The following is a 21,969-nucleotide window of genomic DNA, read 5'->3' as shown; positions in this document are numbered from 1 at the left end:
CTGAGACGCCAGCAGACATATGAAGTAGATGTACCTACAAAAAGAACGAGACGGCGATTTCAATGTAACATCGGTTTTGAAAGATTGATACTAGATGAAACTCGACGTTAAATGAGTTTTACTTTTATTTATGTAAGCAGGTACATTTTCTTGTCAACAGTTACTGTTGTAAATAAGTACAAGTTACATTTAATTAGCTGAATAAAATGAAGATGTATCTACGGTTTTCTTTTCCTACACTATCCTTAGCGTTTACTCCATTTGTTTAAGTGCTTAAGTACTTATTGAGTTTTTTTTAAACAAAATTATTCATAAGCGAAGATTGATTGTCTTCCTAAAGGTAAACTGTAATCAATATGGTGGCTCTATATAGACCCTAAGACAGCAGATCTAGGAACTCGTTAACTAGCAGTGAAGCATAACAAAGGTAAAATACATGGGAGGTTAAAATGAAACAACAATACACAATTAAAATCTTTATTACTAACAATGTGACATACACGTAATCTTAATTAAAATCATACATGCTATTTCATGTTTAAAATCGTAACGTACCATAAAATAAGACAAATATTCTAAGCCACTGAACCTCTCTGAATTCAGTTTTGTGAGCGCGGTGGTATAAAAGATTTTGGGCTAGTCAGACCCAGATGCACTAGTTTGTTTTTTCATTGATTTCAATGCTCTTTCGCGAAGCTTCTTTTCCAAATCTTCGTTATTCACTTTTCCCTCTTCCTCCTCCTCGGCTTCTTCACTGTCAGAAGAGTCATCCTTCTTTTTAGAAGCTTTCTTATGCTTTTTATGTTTCTTATGCTTTTTCGAGTGCTTCTTGTGTTTTTTAGCTTTTTTAGACTTTTTAGGCTCATCACTGTCAGACTCAGAATCGGACTCGGAAACCTTCTTTCTTGCCTTCTTTTTCGACACCTGGTCACTGTCAGATGAAGATTCCTCTTTCTCACGTTTCTTAGCTTTCTTTTCAGTATCGTCCCGAGACTTGGATTTTACTTCTTCGTGCTTTGTTTTTATTACTTTCTCCTCAGCTTTCCTGCTCTTTGTTCCGTCTGGTGAAGTAGCACGCTCTTTAGCGGGTTCAGTTTTCTTGGATCGTTTTGTTTCCTTCTCCGAACTGGAGGAGTCTCGTTTTACAGCTTTTTTCTTGGTTGACTTTTCGTCACTTTCAGATGTGTCATCGTGAGAGTCATCAGTGTTTTCAATTTTCTTGGATTTTTGTTTACTTTCACTTTTTTCCGACCTTGAATGGTCAATACTGGTATCTTTGTTACGCTTCTTTGATTTCTTGTCTACATCAGATTCCTCTGGAATGTTCTTTTGTTTCGATTTGGAACTCTTGTGCTTAACTTCTTCTTCTGAACTCGATTCAGAACTAGATGAACGCGCTCTCTTCTTGCGAGATTTCTTTGCTAATTTCTTTTTAGCATTCTTTTTATTTTTCTTCTTCCGGTCATCTTCAGAATCACTTGAAGAGCTATCTTCTGAATCACTCTCACTTGAAGAACTTTCTTTCTTCGGCTTTTTGGATTTTTTTGATGTTGCCTTATCTTTGCGTTTTACCTTTGCCTTGGTCTTAGCTTTCAACACTTCTTCGCTGCTCTCACTCTCTGACTCAGATTGTTGAGTTTTGCGTTTACCTTTCTTCACATCCCTTGGCTTAGCTTCTTCTTCATTTTGCTCTTTGACTGATACATCATCACCGGATCTGTCAGATTTTTTGTGTTCAATTTCATGTTTGCGCAAGAACGGCGATGGAGTACGGGATAAACTCTTAGAAAATTCTCGTAATGTAGGAATTGCAATGATATCTTCCTTCTCTTCGTCGTCGGATGACTGAACGGGTTTGGGTTGTTCATCGTTTTGCGGAACTGGCTTTTCATTAACTACGGATGATTCTCTACTCGAACTTGATACTGCTCGTTCTTTCGACTGCTCTCGTAACAAAGACACTCGCTCAGAAGACTTCTTATGCAGCTTGTCTAGATTTTCTATAAGACATAAAATTGTGTTTAGCCAAGAAATAAAGATAATACCAAGTGGTCCTTACACCACTTACAATATTGGATAAATTTCTTGAAATTGATAATTATGGGCGGAAGACTATAAAAAATGAAGTACAATGAAAACTTCATTACAATCAGATAATTACTATTTAAGATAAAAATTTGACTTACCTTTACGGGGAATGGAGACGGATTTTTCTAGCCGTTCTTTAATAATGTCACTAGATCTCCTGTCTCGTGATTTTCTATCCCGCGATCTCCTATCCTTAGTGCGATCTTTGGATCTCCTCTCCCTATAATTAAAACATCCAAGTCTTATAATTATCACTCATACTATTTCAAATGCAACGTGATTGACATACAAGAAAGTGTCATTCAATCGCAGGGCCGAACCGCGAACATTTTATAGCATGTATAATTGATTTAGAACAGTTCAGTTCAATTAAAAATTCTGTATCATAATCTCATCTCTGAATTTTACCTAGATCTATCTCTAGAGCGCCTATCCCTGGATCGTCGGTCCCTAGAGCGACGATCCCGCGAGCCACGACCAGAGCGGCGACGAGACCGGGACGCGGTTCGCCTGCGAGACCTCGAACGGCGACGATCACGAGACCTTACAAAATAAAATAAAAACTTAAATAATGAAGATACAAAAAATTCCATACGTATACACCGTGATTTTTTAGTCGTCTTACAAAAGCAGCCCAGTTCATGTATCCAATGACTAGAACACGTTCATGATAAAAAAATAGGTATTTACGAGATTTGAAAAAAAATTAAATGCAACATTTATTCAATATTATGATGCAATTCGTAGTTTTTTAGAAACAGCTTTGTTGAGAGCGCGTTTCTAACCTTGTAACAATGGTGAAGGGCGCGGGCGGCGGCGTTTTTATCATTTTTAAGAGTATATTTCAGATTTCTCTTGTTTAATTTTCTTCGTACTTATTATCTTAGTTGATGATAAAAAAATAATAATAATCGCGCCTAGGGGTATTTTACGTCGGATACATGAACTGGGCTGCTTTTGTAAGATAACTAAAAAATCACCGTGTATATAAATAATTAATTTCAAGTTATTTCACCTTTCCCGTGTTTGACGTCGTCTTGAACGTGACCGAGACCGTCTACGTCTCTCAAGTGAACGACGACGTTCTCGAGACCTACATTAAGAAAAAAAACAATACAATAACCAAATTTTATCAGAATGTTACAGGTATTTAAAACAAATGTAAATGCAATAACCTCTCTCTTCTTTCTCGTTCACGTCGTCTACGTTCCCTCTCACGTTCCCTCTCCCTTTCACGTTCACGCTCCCTATCGCGTCGTTCTATAGACCGACGGCGGCTGCTGCGACGACGTGACTTACTCCTGCAATAGGAATAGTTGGACGGCTCGATTACCCATTTTTTTTTTAAAGTTCCGATTCTTGTCATCAGAACTAATACTTATTGGGTAGGCTTACTATGTAACATGTTTTAAAAAATATTTCGTCTTACCTTTCTCGGCGTGAGCTACGTCTGGGACTAACGCTCGTAGACGAATCTCTGTTGGAACGATACTGGCGCTTCTTGTGTGATGATCTCTTCTTAGCACTACCGCCTACAACATTAACAATTCCAGTAAATAAAATAGGTAAATACTATAGAACAGTTATTCATCTTAATTGTGTGGATCAACGTCAACGAGGTTCAAAAGTGCCATATACTGGTTTAACTGTATTGAACTTACGTGATGATGCAGATGAAGAACGTCTTTCGCTAGACGAGCGTCTAGCTTTCTCAACTGGTTTTTCTTCAGTGGGTTTATCACCATTTGGCCTAAAAAAAGTATTGCGGTTTAAAAAAAACACCTTTTTGCATTATGAATTATAACAAAGATGGAGACATACTTTTCAGGTGAAGCAGACCGAGACTTATGCCCTTCATCTTCAGTTTTATCCTCCTTGAGGACATTCTCTTTGCTTTCGTCCTTAGAAGTATCATTTGAAGTATTGTGGTTGACTTCTTCTTTAACTTCATTATCTTCTTTCTTCTCAGGAGATTTCCCATTTTCTAATTGCAATTAAAAGTGACTTATTTAGAAACATTGACATTATAAAAGAGAATATATGAAAATACTACATATAAACATATGGAATGAAAAGGTACAATTTAACTGAAGAATTTGGAGGAATATGATCAAAATATTTTTTATCACCTTTAGGTTCAGCTGCCTTTACGTCTTCCACATGCGAAGACTTCGACTGGCTGCTCCTGTCCCGACTGCGCCTCCGCGACCGCCGCGGGCTGCCTCCGTTACGGTGTCTAGTGATACAACAACCCATTATTGAATTACTCTAAGAATTAGTTTAAACTAGAGTGGAAAGGCACAGTGAGCGTGCACACACGCGTCACATCAAAATATATGTGAGCCGCAGGACATTGTTAACTGTATTTTGACAATTGTGCCATTTCACCATTCAGATACCTCAGAAGGTGACTAAAGAATTTGTTTTTAACAGATAACAAATGTATTTTGTTTGTGTATATGAAAATGCTCACTTCCTGTCAGAAGAGCGATCTCGTGTCCTGGACCGCGAGCGCCGCCGCTCCCGCGAACGTCGCCGGGAACGCGACCGTGACCGCGACCTGCGACGATCCTTCTCCTTCTCCTTGTCCTTTTGCTGTTCCTCCTGTTGCAATGAATGAAATAACATGCTCAATTTGTATTTTGTGAATAATGAATGAATATTAAAAAATTACTTGACGTTATAAAATTGTTAATGAGTATTGCAAATGTATTTTACCATTCTTTTCTTGATCTCCTCTTTCTTCTGTTGGGTGAATGTCTCTGGAATCCCATTCTCGCTGGATTGAGCACTCAGCAACAGCTCCCACAGCTCGCCCATGAATAGTCGAGCATTTTTGCCATTCAAGAACCCAGTTAAGTTGATCTGCATTTTCTTTGGACAAGGGAACTAGGAGTCGAGGAAACGGGATCGGGAAAGAAAAGATCATATATTATTAATCCTCATCAAATTCGTTATTTTACACCCTAACTATTTGCCCATCTAGATATCTCCTTGCATTAATTTTATTCCTCTTAATCTTTCAGCAGATGTACAAAGTTTTAAGGAAAATAAAAATAGTTGAAAAGCCGCTGAGAGCGCGAACATAATAAAAGCACGAATAAAATAATCAGCACGGAATTGACTCGGGTAAGGAAGCTAGTGCTATGTACATGATATGTTAAAGTTTCATTAGTGCTGGAGCGGGAACAGCAACGACGCCGCGACGGCAGCGAGAAGACGCAGCGCAGCTCGCTGACTGCTACGGAGCTCAGCTAACGTACGCTACGGCGAACGGGGCCCGCCGCTCCACCACGCAGCGCGGTGGAGTTTCTTCTCTCTTTCTTGCATCTGTAAGGGTTTTGCGAACACAACCACATTATGCTGAACGCAAGGCCTAAAAACGGGACTTCCATACCTCGAGTCAAGTCAATCTCTGAACGGCTTTAACAAATCTCTTTCCAAATACATTTTAACATTTATCAGTCGCAAAATAGGGAACTCCACTGCATTTCGAGAGTTAGCATGGTTAAGTATTTAATTTCCCCGTAAATACCGATTGAGTATGCTAAGGGCCTCCGAAAGAGCGGAGCCGGCGGGCGGCGGCGGGGAGCTGGCGGCAGCGGGCTGAGGCGGCTTCGACGGCGCACTAACCGGTGTGGACCATAAAAATATCCATACGCAATCAATATACATTTGACATCATACTTCAATTGCAGTTTCTTTTAAACAGTGTTAGATTATATAAACTGTTTTTACTACTTTTTGAGCAATATAATCTAAAGTCTAACTGAAAAGAAACTGCAATGATTACATTTTGCTATTAATATAAATATTGAATGAAGTAGTGAAAGACTGGCACTCACCTTTTCCTCAAGCTGGTTGTTAACATAGTCAATGACTACATCATCTTCCATCTTGAGAATTTCTGTTATCTTCTGAGTTATCCATGGCTTCAGCACATCCAACTTCACCTTGGACATGTCCACCTAAATGTATAACTTAAATTGAAAATCCATACAGATAATTACAAGAACGTAACTTTTATAATGACTACATAAACAGGTTTCTTATTTGTTAGTAATTGTTTATTGAAAATAAAAACAAATTTATTGCTGAGAATGAAAGATTATTTTATCTTCTCTATAAATTCTCACCTATAAATTCCAAAATTCAGGAGATGCCCGTAAATAAAGAACAATATGTGAGTCTGGGAGTTGGTTTAAGTTGTCTATTAAATGTATGCGTGGAACACGTTTATTAAGCATAATAAAAAAACATGCAAATTCAATAGTATTTTTTGGAAACCATACCTGCTGAGTTAAACAATCACCAAACTTCATCTGCTTCATCAGCTTCTTCTCCTTGTCGCTGAAGCGGGTGTCCTGCTCCGTGCTTGTCCCCTGAAAACATAAGCATTCAATTATTTGTGTAACAGGCTAACGAAATGGGTATAACCTCATTATGCGGATTGCTGACCCTGTCATATACAACAAATGCTGTATCATACGGTATATTGCGAAATATTAAGCATAACCCAAAACCGCGGAAAATACTATGACCGTAAACACGAACAAAATTGACAGAGTACGTAAATAAAAACATCATAGATGGAACGGATTTATAATTTTATGAAACCTAACCACGGGTCTCATAATAATTTTAATCTATATTATGGAATTACGATCTAAAACACGCTACATTACTTGATTTCATTTATTTTTCGAAAGATATGAGACACTGCAAACAACAATGGCCATTATGATATAGAATTATTTACATCAAACAACAAAATAAGAGTAATGCTAACTTACCGTATACATCATCATTTTTTAGTTTAAAGAATAAAATCAATAATTCACACGATGGGGCCTAGGGTGAAGTTCCCCAAAGGTGTGAGGACGCCAAAGCCGCCCTCAAGAAAACTGCTACTACAGGATACTACAAATCTCCAAAAATCTGACGTGTTATTTTCTGCAAGTAATTGAAATTATTGTAAGCAAATTATTCGTACTATTTCACTGATTTACAACAAATTGCAAAGCGTAAAAATGTGACCAACCGCCATATTGGAGGAGACAGAGAGAATAATAATAGATAAAGAGAATAGAGGAGGCGGGGATGAGTTTTGTTCATTTAAAATGGCCGATGGCGGCATATCGCGTTGTTTGCAAACACCACAGACTACGCTGACTTTTAAATAAATACTAAAATAGTATTAAAATATAAAAAAAGTGTACATCAAATATTAATTCTAGTATCGATTTCTTTGTATCAATTAAATTCATCATATTTTCTGCTATAGTGCAACTTGCCCAAGTTTAATGATGAAAGAGATGAGAGACGAGCCTGATAAGAACTACTTATAATTTATAGATCCTTAATTTCCATTGTTAATGTATGTTACAATGATGACTTTAAACGAAGTTATTATTACTTTTAAATGGTCCAGCAAAAATTATCATTATACCTATGTCAGTTTAAATTACCGCTTACGCTATTTATAAAGCAGTCGTATAATTTATACTGAGCGTTAATGGGTTGTTTCGGGGCATTTTTTCTGTTTTTGTTAGTTACTTTAGTTAGTTGCTTAATTTTATCCAATTATATTCAAATCAAAATTATTCCGAAATTGCCCTAATTTTTTTAAAGTCATCTCAAGTGCCACTGCCAGAACTAATCCTGTCTGTCCATAGACTAGCCCATGACCACGGGCGATTTGATCGTGTATGAGGCTTAATTATTTTGATGAATTGATCTCTTTAGTACATTTTTAAGACAAGATTTAATTTTCAAGTAGCTAGCTGGGTTTGCAGAAGATTCCAATAAAAAACTACATAAAAGGGTGCAGAAGCAATACACTCGAACTAGCCTTATCAGACCACACAGCACAATTATTATTTTGTCCAGTGAAACATATGTATAAAAATAACTATTGGTACACTAGTAAGCGTGATTATTGTAAAGAAAATATGGAAAAGTTTATAAACTGCCTAAGCTCTCTTAAATTTAAAGAAATATATGACAGTGGTGACCCTAACGAGGCGTTTGATATGTTTCATGATTTATTTAAGCTATTCTATGATTTATGCTTCCCGATCATACGAATAAAAATATCACTTAGAAAACGTCCTAAATGGATCAGCAAAGGCATAAAACAATGCTCAAAACAGAAAAGAAGGTTATTATGGCAGTACAGGAGGACAAAAAATAAAATTGATAAATCTAAATTTAAAGCTTATTCCAAAAGACTCAATTTAATTATTAAACTTACTCAAAAATCCCAAAATAATTATCTTATAAGTACTGCATCCAACAAATCAAAAGCTACTTGGGAAATAATAAATAAAAATAAAACTAATCTACCACGGGATGTGATTAAACAAATAAAAAAGGATGGTAAAATAATTTCCGATCCTAGTGAAATTGCTGAAGAATTTAATAATTTCTTTATTAATCAAGTTAAACCTTTGACATTAAATATTTCAAATAAAAATAATGTACCAATCTATAATAATTGCAATTCTATTTTCTTAAATCCGACTACACCGAATGACATTAAACGCATTATTCTATCCCTCAAAAATACTAATAGTACAGGCTATGATGAAATCACTACTAAAGTATTAAAGCATGTTAGTAATATAATATCACCAATATTAAGTCATATATTTAATTTGTGTATTTTCATGGTATCTACCCTAATAAATTAAAAACCACAATTATCAAACCATTATTTAAGAAAGAGGACAAAGAGAACATGGCCTGCTATCGACCCATAGCACTCATCCCAATACTATCTAAAGTACTAGAAAAAGTTATATATGAAAATCTCAATAGCTACTTAGAGAGGAATAAAATTTTAGCAGAAGAACAAATGGGTTTTCGTAAACATAAATCTATTAATATGGCAATTATAAATTTTTAGCTAATATCACAAAGAAATTAGACTCAAAAACTCCTGTGTGTGCTTTATACATGGATTTAACAAAAGCCTTTGATTACGTAGACCATCAGATCCTAGAAAAAAAGCTTAACGCCTATGGTATAAGGGGCAACGCACTAGGCTTAATAATGTCCTACCTGAATGAAAGAAAACAAGTTACTGTAATCACAAAAATATGTCCAAGACAAAAGCAAGAACTAACATTTAAGTCTAATGTACAAAACATAAAATACGGTGTCCCTCAAGGGAGTGTATTAGGACCATTATTATTCCTCATTTATATAAATGACTTCCCCAGGTAATAAACTCTCTAATGGTCTTATTTGCCGACGACAGTACAGTTATGTTTTCAAATAAAGATTCTAAACTGCTGGAATCGGAAATAAATAATGGTTTAGTAAATATTATTGATTGGTTGAATGCAAATAACCTTGTTATAAACCTAAGTAAAACTAATTTGATGGTTTTCCGAAATACAGGTAATTCTTTTATACCAGACATTAGTGTAAATTATTGTGGTCAGCCAGTTAAAGAAGTTACGGTTGCAAAGTTCTTGGGTATAAATGTTGACTGCAATCTAAATTGGAAGATACATGTTGAGTCTGTATGTACCAAATTAAATAAATTCTCATATGCGTTACACATGTTAGCAAAAACAGTAAACACATCCACTATTCTGACAGCATACCATGCGTACGTAGTCTCAACTTTACGATATGGTTTAGTTTATTGGGGAAACTCAACAGATAGGCATGCCGCATTTATATCACAAAAGAAATGCATTCGCGCGATGTGTCAATTAGATAAATATGATAGTTGTAAATCTTATTTCCAGTCACTGAGAGTTCTTACATTGCCATGCTTGTATATTTTTGAAGTCATTGTATTTGTAAAAAATAATTTAAATTCATATGAAACACTGCGTAGTAATCGACATAGTCATAAAATAAAAGTACAACCTAGTAGAACCACTCTTTTAAATAAAAGCCTATTTTGCATGGCACCAAAATTGTATAATAAACTCCCCAATTCCATTGTGAAAATTGATACTATTGATAAATTTAAAAAAAGACTCAAAGAATTTCTTATTAGTAAATGCTACTATGATATTAGAGAATATTTAGAGGATAAGTTTTGACATTTGTTATTTTGCATTGTTATTGTTTTAGTTATATGTATTTGTCTTTAGAATTTGTATTTTATAGTTACTTTTGAACTTATTATTTTGTATTTTAATATTTAATATTTTGCATGCCTAATGGCGGAATATGTTATAGAACTATTTTAAACCTTAACATCTTTATTATGTACACATATTCGTAAAATAAATTATTTGATTTGATTTGATTTGATTTGAAACTTTGCACGTGATGATGGTATGAGACCGGCGCGCGACGTGTGTTTTTTTATTGTTCCCCCTGTTCAGCCATTAGTGGGATACTTTTCCACAGTTTCATCTTTATTACTTCTCGCAAATATAGCTATCCCAAATAGCTCGCAAATTTAGGGCTGAGTGGGTCGAGAGCCAAAACTCGTTAGAAAATATGCTGACCCCATAAAAGTATGGGATATCTTAAAAAAAATATGAAGTTTGTCGAATTACGTAGCTTTAGAAAAAATAATAAATTTAACACACTGATAAACTGTAAGCAGCTTGTCATTTGACCACTTCAGTTGCTGTCATTCATCGTCAAACTATAGTCGTACTTGCCTCATTGGTTTGCCTGCTGATAGTGCTGACACGTGACAGACGTCAGAATTCAATCAATTCAACTAATCAATCCAATGTGCGCCCACAACACATCAGACAGCGGCTGTAGGGTATCGTCGTATATATTAATATTTAATTCACTAATTAAATATTTGTCGATACACTTCTTGTTTCAGTTAAAATTGTAGTATACGAATGATGATTATTAAAAATGTACGTATCAAACTTACGAGAGTTCGTGCTTCTTACTTATGGTTTTAATTTTACTTAAAAACAGTAGAATACTTGCACATTTAAACATATATCAATAAAATGTAATAGTAACATAGGTAACCTGTGAGAGTGTAATAAGCACATGGCATTGTTTGAAAATTCAATAAGCTTCAATCAGGCTTCTATCCATAATAATATTGATAAAAATCCATCCATAAAAATTTCAATACCTTAATACATCAGCTTAATGAAAAAAAAAAAACAAATTTGAATAATATTTTTTTCTAGTTCATTTTATTCCATGTCTAAAATAAAAATGAACTAGAAAAATACAACAACACTACAGTACCTGTAATGTATAATATGGTGGTGGTCATAGGTAGTCATGACTTGCTTTTATTATTTAAAATATTTTAATGTTGGCAAAATATCTACCTTCTTTAACAATAGTAAAAACTACCTACTACTTCTCAAACTACCTAACTTGTCATGAATTGTTAACTATATACCTACAGGTAAATTTTCCCTGACACAATAGTTGTTATTGAGCTCCTAAAACTACTGTGTAAATGTAAATTGAGGGTACTTAATAATGGAATTGCATAAGCTAAAGTTGTTTGTCTTTATTTGTTACAGATAACATTCTGTAATTGATAACAATTGAACTTTGACATTGATGTAAGATATTTACAATCAACGTCTATGAACTTCATTCTACAATCATTCCAAATTTAGACTGTGATCAGTTAGTACACGAGTTCAGGATGTGCATATTAAGGTTTTCTCATCTGAAGCATTTAGTGCACATAAGACCAAGGAGATCCTTGAGAAATTAAAACTTGTTGATTCGGATGTAGCAGAACTTTCTACAGAACTCTGTTACCATGTGGAGTTGTGTGAAGGATGTGACTATCTCAACATCAATCAAATTAAGGTTCTCAAGTGGCTGCTCAGCTCACCTTTGCAGCCTCAAGCCTTAAAAAATGAAACTATTTACAAGAATGTAAAGGAAAATCAAGCTATCATTGAAATTGGGCCAAGGTATGTATTTATTTTACATTCTATTATTTATTAGTGATTTAATTGTGCACTAAGTATAATTATAATCATTATTTAAACATTACAGATTCAACTTTTCAACAGCTGACTCTAGTAATTCTGTCCAAATATGTGAAAGTGTGGGGCTGCGAGATGTTACTCGCTTAGAGGTGTCCACAAGATATCTCATTACCTTTAACAGAGCAAAAAATGTATCAGAGAAGTTATTTGAGTCCTTGGCAGCACCACTGCATGATAGAATGACCCAGTGTATCTATACAAAGGATAATCTGCCTAGGTCAAGTTTTAATGAAGGTTTGCCTAAAGATCTTGAGCCATGGTATGTAGTGCCACTACAAAAAGAAGGCAGACCAGCTATGGAGAAAGTCAATACAAAGTTAGGTCAGTGTTTTTTATACAATTGTGTATCTAATTGTTAGGGACAAGTTTGTAATATTTTTTTGTTTTTACCATTTTAGGGTTAGCTTTTGATTCTTGGGACATTGACTTTTATATGGACCTGTTTGTGAATAAATTGAAGCGTGATCCAACTAGTGTTGAGTTATTTGACCTTGCTCAGAGTAATAGTGAACATTCGCGCCATTGGTTCTTCAAGGTAAATAATTGTATTTAAGTCTCTTATCATTGTAAATACTTTTATATTACGGTCGTATAACATTCTTAAATGTTACAGGGAAAATTAATATTAGATGGAGAAGAGATAGATGAATCGCTTATTGATATGGTTGCATCCACTCAAGCAACTTCCAATGATAATAATGTTATTAAGTTTGGAGATAACAGCAGGTGCGTATAAATTCTAATATGTATGTATACGAAGAACAGTTGACAACAAGAGACTTATAATGCAGTCTCCTTTTCTATATGCCAGTTATTTTCAGTAACACGGAAGAATTGGTGTTTATGTTTAAAGCATTCTATGTCAAGTCTATTTTGTTACCTTATACCACAATAACTACTCTTTGAAATTGGCCTGGAACAGTGTGAAAATTGTGTTAACTGACATTTGACAAATACAATAATGAGGGGTTAACAAATGACTTATAAGCATTTTTGATTGCAGTGCCATCAAAGGCTTCAAACATACCAAATTACGGCCGACAAATGTTCGGGTGCCATCTCAGGTTGTTGAGGAACAGACTGAGTCGGACATCATATTTACAGCTGAGACACATAACATGCCAACAGCTGTTGCCCCATTCAGTGGAGCAACTACTGGTACTGGAGGTCGTATTAGAGACGTTCAGGGTGTAGGCCGTGGTGGGCACACCGTAGCTGGCACAGCTGGGTACAGTGTTGGCAATTTGCATGTTCCCGGTAAGTAAAGAGTAGATTAAAGCATAAATTCAAATATGTATAAGTAAAGGTATTATAGTTTGTCATGAAATCAAATTTGTGCATTGTAGGATATGAAATGCCTTGGGAGGACAAGGACTGGGAATACCCTAGCAATTTCGCAAGTCCCCTGCAAATTATCATAGAAGCCAGTAATGGTGCCTCGGATTATGGTAACAAGTTTGGAGAACCACTGATTACAGGTAATATAAATAATCATCTTTTGCACTCAATAAGGGATATTGTTAATAGTTTGCTAATTTGTTTATGTCAACATTTTAGGTTTTGTTCAATCTTACGGTTTGAAGAATGGCGACAATGTAAGGGAGGAATTTGTTAAGCCTATTATGTTTAGTGGTGGTATTGGATACATGCCTCACAATATGATTAAGAAGAATAATCCAGAGGAAGGTACGATGGTTTAAATTTTTTTATTTTTATAGTGATAGTTGACAAGGTAGTTTGCTTAAAATCAATGATAATTAATGGACAATCCATTCAAAAATCTTTTTGTATATTCACCTAGTTCTGAATTGATAGGCCGATAGGAATAAAATAATTCGAGATCTTTTGCATCTAGTTTAAATGTGGTCTATATAATTTAAAATACCATTCATATTGCTAAATACGTATCAGTAACGATTACGACGACGGGGTCACTGCCATTATCGGTAGGAGGTCCGATTGTATAAGCAACATTAAGATAAAGAAAGCTACATAACATATGTTTCTTATTAAAGCAAAAGTCGTTTTAAAAGTATTTTTGTACCTTTTGCCTGATCTATTTTAAGAATAACAGACTTAATGAAACTTCCCTTATACAATTTTTTTACTATTACTTATTATTCTGTTAGATGTAACATTCTAGGTTATAGCGAAATATGTAATAGTAAAAAATCAAAGTGATGTTAATATAATTTTGCAGGAATGATGTTGGTGAAGATAGGAGGGCCAGTCTACCGTATTGGTGTGGGTGGCGGCGCTGCGTCATCCGTTGCCGTGCAGGGTGGAGACTCAAGAGACCACGCACTAGATTTTGGAGCTGTTCAGAGAGGTATAACATCTCAGATGAGGAAATTTCATTGAAAAATTGTTAATGTTAATCTATTGGTCTTAATCTATAGCTAAGTGCATTCAACAGTGTCATATAGCTTTTTGAAATATCCACAGTGATGCAGAAATGGGCAATCGTCTGAATAGGGTAGTTAGAGGATGTTTGGAGGCGGATATTAATCCTGTCGAATGTAAGTACTGGATGAAAGCCTAAAATTTGTTGGCAGTTATAGAGCCATTCTCATTAATAAATACGTCACATATTCATTTATAGCTATACACGACCAAGGAGCGGGTGGCAACGGTAACGTTCTTAAAGAGTTGGTAGAACCAAAAGGTGCAGTTGTATACACGAAGGAGTTCCAACTAGGTGACCCAACTATCACCACGCTTGAACTATGGGGAGCTGAGTATCAGGAAAATGACGCTTTGCTTTGTTCAAAGAAAAACAGGCCTACTCTTGAAGGTGTGTAAAAATGTTTTCTTAGCGTATGTTTCTATTGTTTCAAAACGTCATAAATATTCCAATTGATTGATGTCTAACAAGACTTTATTTGCCAATAATTTATTTCAGCGCGCTAGGCTATTAATTTTTATGTCTTTTCAATTTATGTACAAAACATTTAATTAACAATGACTAAGATATAACGGGCCGGTTATTACCTCATCGTTATCATTAATATGATCTTTACTTTCAGATATTTGTCGTCGTGAAAGATGCCCCGTATCGTTCGTAGGGGAAGTTACGGGAGACGGTTACATGAGTCTTGTAGAAGATTCATACTCTGAGAAATACTTGGACAGGACCGAAAGATTGCGTGAGGCTAACAAGTCAAAGTTGCCCTATGATCTACATCTGGAAGCAGTATTAGGTATGTCATCATTGATGTTGTTTTTTGTTATTTACCACAACTATACCGTGTGACGAATGACGTTCGCGATAGTTACTTATTTTGCGTCACAGATCGTAAAACGAAACAATTCCATACGATAACAGTGTGGTTTGATAATCTAAAAATACGCTTTGCTTAATTATGAATAATTGTACATAATTATTATTGGCCATGTAAGTATGTATTGTGTACTATGTATTAAGATTGTACGTATTGTATACGAATGCAATCATAAAGTCGTAACGATACGACTGTTTGCTTATATTTTAACAATGGATTGTATGCCTGCCTTACCTGATCAATTGGACTCCTTTGTACCTAATTCCATTAGGTTTTCTGTTTTCATCGTCTGAAATAATGTTTTTATTCCATAGGTAACATGCCAAGGAAAACATTTGATTTAGTAACGGAGAAGAGAACCAAACTGCCGCTGACGTTGCCAGAAAACATTACTGTTCATGATGCTCTTGACAGGGTACTGAGACTAGTAAATGTTGCCAGCAAAAGATATTTGACCAACAAAGTAAGTAATTTACTTCAGATCCATGCATACCAAAAAGGTTATTTTATAATAACCTATGTTACGCCAGATTCCTTTCTTTCTTCTCCATTTTTGTCTCTTTTCGTCCTATATAAATCAATTTTCATAATTACAGGTAGACCGTTGCGTTACTGGGTTAGTAGCTCAGCAGCAGTGTGTGGGTCCACTGCATACGCCCCTTGCGGACTGCGCCATTATAGCTCTGTCTTATTACGACCTTGTTGGTTCAGCTACTTCCATCGGTACTCAGAATATCAAGGGGTTGTTGGACCCTGCAGCAGGAGCTCGTATGTCTCTTGGCGAAGCTTTGACAAACTTGGTAAGGACATGTTACAATTTTTTGGGATTTTTTAGTTACCCAGACCCTGATCACCAGCACCACAGTAATACACAACACTTGTTCAATCTTGGTGTGACTTCGAGTAACGACGAAAGCGAAATTCACAGTGCCTCGTCGATTTCGCTCTTTGCACTATACTATGCACTCCCCTTATATTCACGCACTGTGAAATGACGGTCACGGAAAAAATAGTCATATCTAATAATATGTTATTTGATGATGCCCTAGGTGTTTGCCGGCATCAGCTCGCTGGAGGACGTGAAGTGCTCGGGCAACTGGATGTGGGCGGGCAAGACGGGCGCGGAGGGCGGCGCGCTGCTGGCGGCGTGTCGCGGCGTCACGCGCGCCATGGCCGCGCTCGGCGTCGCCGTGGACGGCGGGAAGGACTCGCTCTCCATGTGCGCGCATGTGGCCGGCCAGAAAGGTAGCCAACACACTAGCTAGCACTGCCATGATTTCCACTATCAAAGATATTTGCAAGTGAGCCCGTACTATATATTCAGCGTCATAAATCCTTGAATGCTAACAAATGTACGCGTCGTTTAAAGGCAGCTTAATGCTGTAGGTTTTGAGTTTTGGAATAAAATAACTTATGGAGGTATCTATTTGGTGTATCCAAGTGTTTGAAGCCTGTAACAATACCAAAATACCATTTCAAGAAAATTCCATTAGGGTAAACTAGTAAGATAGGTAGGTGCCACATGAATCGTTTCTAAATACTCATATAACATATTTTGTTGTCACAGTTAAATCACCTGGGACTTTGGTCGTGTCAACCTATGCTCCATGCCCTGACATAAGAGTGAAAATTGAACCAGCTTTAGTAGAAGAAGGCTCAGCTCTCGTTTATGTTCCAGTGAGCTCTGGCAAATACAGGTTAGTAATATCATAGTTGAGGTTTTATTTAGTTTATATTAAATTAGTAGCAACGCCTTACATTTCATTATTTTGCCATAGACTCGGTGGATCTGCGTTGGCGCAGTGTTACAAACAACTCGGAGACAACCCACCAGATCTCGATGATCCAACTGTATTGAAATCTATGTTCAAAGTTACACAGAAATTGTTAAAGGGTATGTACTGACAAAAAATTCTCATACCATTTATTTCCATACCTGAGAATAAATATCATATAACTAAACTCATGCTATTACAGAGGGCAAGTTACTGTCTGGACATGACGTCAGCGAGGGAGGTTTTGTGACAACAGCTCTAGAGATGGGAATCGGTGGTATTCGCGGTTTGAATATCGATTTGCAAGTGGAATCCAATGTGTCAGCAATTCAAGCATTGTTTAACGAGGAACTAGGAATCATAGTTGAAGTGTCCCGCAACAACCTATCGAGTGTTCTGAGTGAATACAAAAACAATGGAGTTGATGCTAAACAAGTTGGTACTACCGGAAAGTACGGAATGAACTCTGAGGTCAGTATCATAATACCGAAAAATAAAATAAATATAAAAGATATAAGGATATAAATAGCTTATCTTAAATAATGATTCTAGGTAACAATCAAAGTCAACGGTGAAAAGGTTCTTAACACGAAATTGGTGGATGTGTTTAGAATGTGGGAAGAAACCAGCTACCGTCTAGAATGCTTGCAAGCTAACTCAGGATGTGTTACCCAAGAATGGAAAGGTAAAATAATAACGATATTTGTTTGAAAATGTTTTTGTATTTTAGATAAAGCTATTGTTATTAACATTCTAACTTTTTTTTAGGACTTGAGAAACGCAAGGGTGTCACTTACAATGTCACTTTCGATCCTTCATCAGCTATTATTAAAACGAAATCAATTAAGGTAGCAGTTCTTCGTGAGGAAGGTAATTACATACAGTACTTATAATTTTATGGTGACCTAATAAATATATTATTATAGCAATGTCGACACTTTAATTGATAGTCATGTTTTGGTATATTTTCTACCAATGTAAACGTTATCTATATCTATACATATAATAAATCTGTAGAAAAGTAATTTTTGTACATTGAAGAAATTTAAAAAAAAAATAGCCAGCGTGTGAAAAGATAAGTAAGAGAACCCATTTCCATCATTTTTGAAATTTTTGTCTGTTTGTCTGTTTATCTGTTTGTTTGTGCGCGCATCACGTAAAATCTACGAATTCAATGCAGACAATGTTTATATACAAAAATTATACGCAACTTGAGGTATAACTTAGTTTTTATTTCATCGAAATCGGTTCACTCTATCAAAAGATATGATTAATTTAGTGAGTTCAAGAAGTAAAATATTACGTTACGCAATTCAGTATAGTACTTGCAACGACATCTTAAGACTAAAAATAGAACTAATGTTGATAGTTGAAATCCAAATCCGATAGATGGCGTTGTGCAAATGACGTCATTTTCTGAATCGCGGTGTTAAGAGATTCCGCGCGAGAATCACGTGGACCGTGTTTACTTGAAAAATTGGGTTTCGTTTGGTGTCTTAAAAGTTCTGGAGTGTGTCGTAAAAGGTCTTAGGTTGCTTGGAAGATAATCGTTGTTCTAAATTGGTCGAAATATAAGTATTGGCTGTTTGGTTTCGTTTGGTCATTGGTTTGAAGTAGGAAAGTAGTATTTTATTTACTTCGTAGTTTGTATCGAATAGTGCCAATCGTTTTACAGTAACTTAGCCAATTCGTTGAGTCACGACCACGAACAGACGATTCGTTGTCATACTTAAGGCGCGTACGCACGTACGAACACGAACATAGCGAACACAAACACCAGACCCGAACATTTGGTTCGTACGTATGGACGGCATATTCGAACACGAACGCAAACATAGTTCGAGTCGAGTTCGCGAACAACAGTCGTGAACTCTATCTTAGTAGCCATGACGGCGCCGTTGGAAGTGGTCGATTGTGAAGTAGCGGAGAATTTTTTGATGTTCGCAGTGATTCACGAAATGTTGTTTCCTAAAGCGGATCCTAGATGGATCCGCACTGCGATAACGGGCCCGCACCCCGCCCAGATCTAGGTATACGAACAGTTTTGTTGCGTAACATTTATTAAAGCTCTTCGAACACCGTCCATACAGAACACACTACAAGGATCGCCGCGAACATGTTTGACGAACAGAGTGTTCGATGTTCGATAGTGGTACGCACGTGCGAACCAAGTTGTTGCGTATCATGTAACTCAACAAATTTGTTCGTACGTGCATACGCGGCTTTAGACTGTTCGACGCACCGTTCTTTTACGTTTGTAGGCTATTCGGTCATAAGTGTTGTTGGTTTTTTTATTGCTTAAATTTTCCTTGAAAATGTCTCAAAGAAAAAAACTAACCTTTCGCTGCATAGCCGAAATGCGAAAAGGATGAGACTTAGTAGGTCTCAGGAATCGGAAGAAGATCGTGAAGCACGGTTATCTGCTAACCGAGAGCACATCGCTCTTTCACGTGAATCTGAAACGTTCACCGAAAGGGAGTCACGTTTAAGTTCACAAAGAACACGGACCGCAACTTGGTGGTCTCAAGAGAGCATCGAGACGCAAACGACGTTGTTTTGTTCTCAACAACCACGCGAACGAAGTCGCGGGCACAGCTAGTGAATGAAAATAAACGTTATTTTATTTGGTCAAATTAGGTATTTATAACTATCTAATACTTAATTTTTATACCAGGAACGAATGGTGACAGGGAAATGATTGCCTCTCTGATGATGGCCAACTTTGACGTTTTCGACGTGACAATGAGCGACTTGCAAAGCAAGAAGATCACATTGGATGCGTTCCAAGGATTAGTATTCCCCGGCGGTTTCAGTTATGCTGGTAAATTATAAATTTTGTTTTATTTTTATTTGAACGTACTGGAATAGACAAATATGTGTGTGTTTTAATTACCAAAATAACTTTTACTTTACAGATACCCTTGGATCAGCCAAGGGATGGGCAGCCGGCATTTTATTCTCAGATTCTTTAAGCTCCCAGTTCGCCCATTTCAAAAACAGAACTGATACATTTTCATTGGGAGTGTGCAATGGATGTCAACTGATGGGCCTTCTCGGTTGGGTCGATCCAGAAACTACAACGAAAGGCGGCAACAGAACTCAAATCTTTTTGGACCACAATTCTTCGGAAAGGTGAGCAATGCTATTGCAATACGAGGCGACTATTTAGCTCACGGTTGCAAACAATTGGAGCAGTACGTACCGCGTTCTGTTCCGCCATCTTTCTACCTACATGTAAATATACATGGATAATTTTATTGCTTTAGATTTGAATGCCGCTGGAGTGCAGTCAAAATAACTGAAACGAAATCGGACGTATGGTTCCGCGGTATGGGCGGCAGTGTGCTCGGAGTGTGGGTGGCTCACGGCGAGGGACGGTTCACGGTGTCCGAGCCGCGCCTGCTACACAAACTGCAGGACAACGGACAAGTCGCCATGCAGTATGTAGACGATGATGGCGCACCTACTGAACAGTACCCCATGAATCCAAATGGAAGCCCAAGTATGTGGTTGTTTTTTTACTTAAGCATATTTTTACCAAATGAATCAATTAATTTGTCGTAAATTTAGGCTGTGTGCTTAAATTGTAAAAAACGAGAAATAACACGACATCAGATCTTATTTCAGCCACTAGTTGACCTGGTCTGTCTCATTCTCATTGTAACACAAGCTGCTTGCTGCAGCTCGATGCTGCCACTAGCAGGGCCGGATCTAGGGGCCCTTAGGCAACAAAGGAGTGGGGCCCCCTTGGTTCAAGTTATTTGCATTAAGTGAAAAATTTATCAAGCTTTTTTTTTCGATGACCCCTGGCCCCTGGTCATAGTGGGCCCCTAGGCACTGGCCTAAAGTGCCTTATGGATAATACGGCACTGGCCACTAGTAGTGAACGTGTATATAAGAACTTTCTACGAACTTACTAGGCACTTGGTGTAATAATAAATATTTTATTTGAAATTGATACATATTTGTGTCTGCAGTCGGTATAGCGGGCGTGAGGTCCCCGGACGGGCGCCACGTGGCCATGATGCCGCACCCGGAGCGCTGCGTGTTGCGCTGGCAGTGCAGCGTGGCGGCCGCCGCGCCGCAGGGCGCCGCCGACCCCGCCAGCCAGGCGTCCCCGTGGCTGCGCTTGTTCCAGAACGCGTATGCATGGTCATCACAGATATAGATAAGAAAAAATGTTTGGCTAGCTGTGGGTTCTTTAAGGCCAATTGCTTAATCATGTGTCTAAATCTAAATCAGGTGCTGTGATTGGTTGTTTTTCTTGTTACACTGTTACACAACCATCACAAATTTCCATAGACAAAAAAATCTGTCAACAGTTGTTCAGAATCCAGGGGTATAGGTCTTAAGGAGAAGGTATTTTATGTTATCGTTATAAGAATAGTTTGATAAGGAAACAAACATTTTTACTTGAAAAATATTTTTATTTTCTTATGCTCGAATATAGTGAAAAATATTGAGCAAAGCTCACTTTATTTTAAGTATACATTTACATTATTATTTTTAAGGTAAGTTTGTTTTTGAGCCATAGCTAAGTTATGGCAGCAAAGCATTTAAAGGTATTTTAAAAGTGCTTAGAAAAAGAAACAAAAGAGAAAAGGTCTTCCAGTTTACATTCCATGTCCAAAAGAAATTGTGCCTTATACATGCATTTTGCATATTTATTGTTAAGAATATACCTGTGTTGGTTATTATAAGTTTTATAAAATTAAATATTTTTATATTTTCCTGTAACTTGAGAACAGTTTTATAGTTATGTATACAAGTTGAGGCATGAAACCTGTTTATTACATATTTACTTAATCAAATAAAGAAAGATTAATCTATTGCTTTTGTTTCATTTATAGAGACTTG

At 36.6% G+C, this 21,969-nt stretch overlaps 2 protein-coding genes across 4 annotated transcripts; one reads left to right on the top strand and one right to left on the bottom strand.

Moving 5' to 3' along the window:
* Positions 1–463: 463 nt before the first annotated feature.
* Positions 464–7,212, bottom strand: LOC113502287 (peptidyl-prolyl cis-trans isomerase G-like). 3 transcript variants are annotated; one of them, XM_026883796.1, is made up of 15 exons: positions 7,130–7,212; positions 6,882–7,041; positions 6,381–6,470; positions 5,934–6,056; positions 4,807–4,977; positions 4,562–4,692; positions 4,218–4,324; positions 3,910–4,072; positions 3,750–3,838; positions 3,518–3,620; positions 3,264–3,389; positions 3,104–3,181; positions 2,497–2,631; positions 2,187–2,308; positions 464–2,000 (listed from the first exon to the last, which is right to left on the bottom strand). In XM_026883796.1, the coding sequence occupies exons 2-15, from the start codon at positions 6,894–6,896 to the stop codon at positions 637–639; spliced, it is 2,817 nt and encodes a 938-aa protein (XP_026739597.1). In that variant the 5' UTR covers positions 6,897–7,041; positions 7,130–7,212; the 3' UTR covers positions 464–636. The 3 variants fall into 3 exon arrangements, with proteins under 3 accessions (XP_026739597.1, XP_026739596.1, XP_026739598.1); XM_026883795.1 differs by lacking the exon at positions 7,130–7,212 and having other exon boundaries at positions 6,882–7,116; XM_026883797.1 differs by lacking the exons at positions 6,381–6,470; positions 6,882–7,041; positions 7,130–7,212 and adding an exon at positions 5,624–5,716 and having other exon boundaries at positions 5,934–6,025.
* LOC113502690 (phosphoribosylformylglycinamidine synthase-like) lies at positions 6,933–21,941 on the top strand. Its single transcript, XM_026884342.1, has 24 exons — positions 6,933–7,047; positions 11,684–11,978; positions 12,064–12,377; positions 12,455–12,591; positions 12,670–12,782; positions 13,060–13,313; positions 13,403–13,534; positions 13,614–13,742; positions 14,257–14,385; positions 14,501–14,575; positions 14,659–14,850; positions 15,083–15,256; positions 15,652–15,800; positions 15,934–16,137; positions 16,387–16,582; positions 16,905–17,034; positions 17,116–17,231; positions 17,315–17,583; positions 17,665–17,797; positions 17,881–17,982; positions 19,787–19,933; positions 20,028–20,244; positions 20,379–20,614; positions 21,090–21,941. Exons 1-24 carry the CDS (start codon positions 6,933–6,935, stop codon positions 21,278–21,280), a joined length of 4,149 nt encoding a protein of 1,382 aa, XP_026740143.1. The 3' UTR covers positions 21,281–21,941.
* The last annotated feature ends 28 nt before the right edge of the window (positions 21,942–21,969 follow it).

Source organism: Trichoplusia ni, chromosome 17, assembly GCF_003590095.1.
Source record: "Trichoplusia ni isolate ovarian cell line Hi5 chromosome 17, tn1, whole genome shotgun sequence".
Classification (NCBI taxonomy): domain Eukaryota; kingdom Metazoa; phylum Arthropoda; class Insecta; order Lepidoptera; family Noctuidae; genus Trichoplusia; species Trichoplusia ni.
The sequence above is the reverse complement of the archived record's forward strand: the minus strand, read 5'-3'. Positions and strand labels throughout refer to the sequence as shown.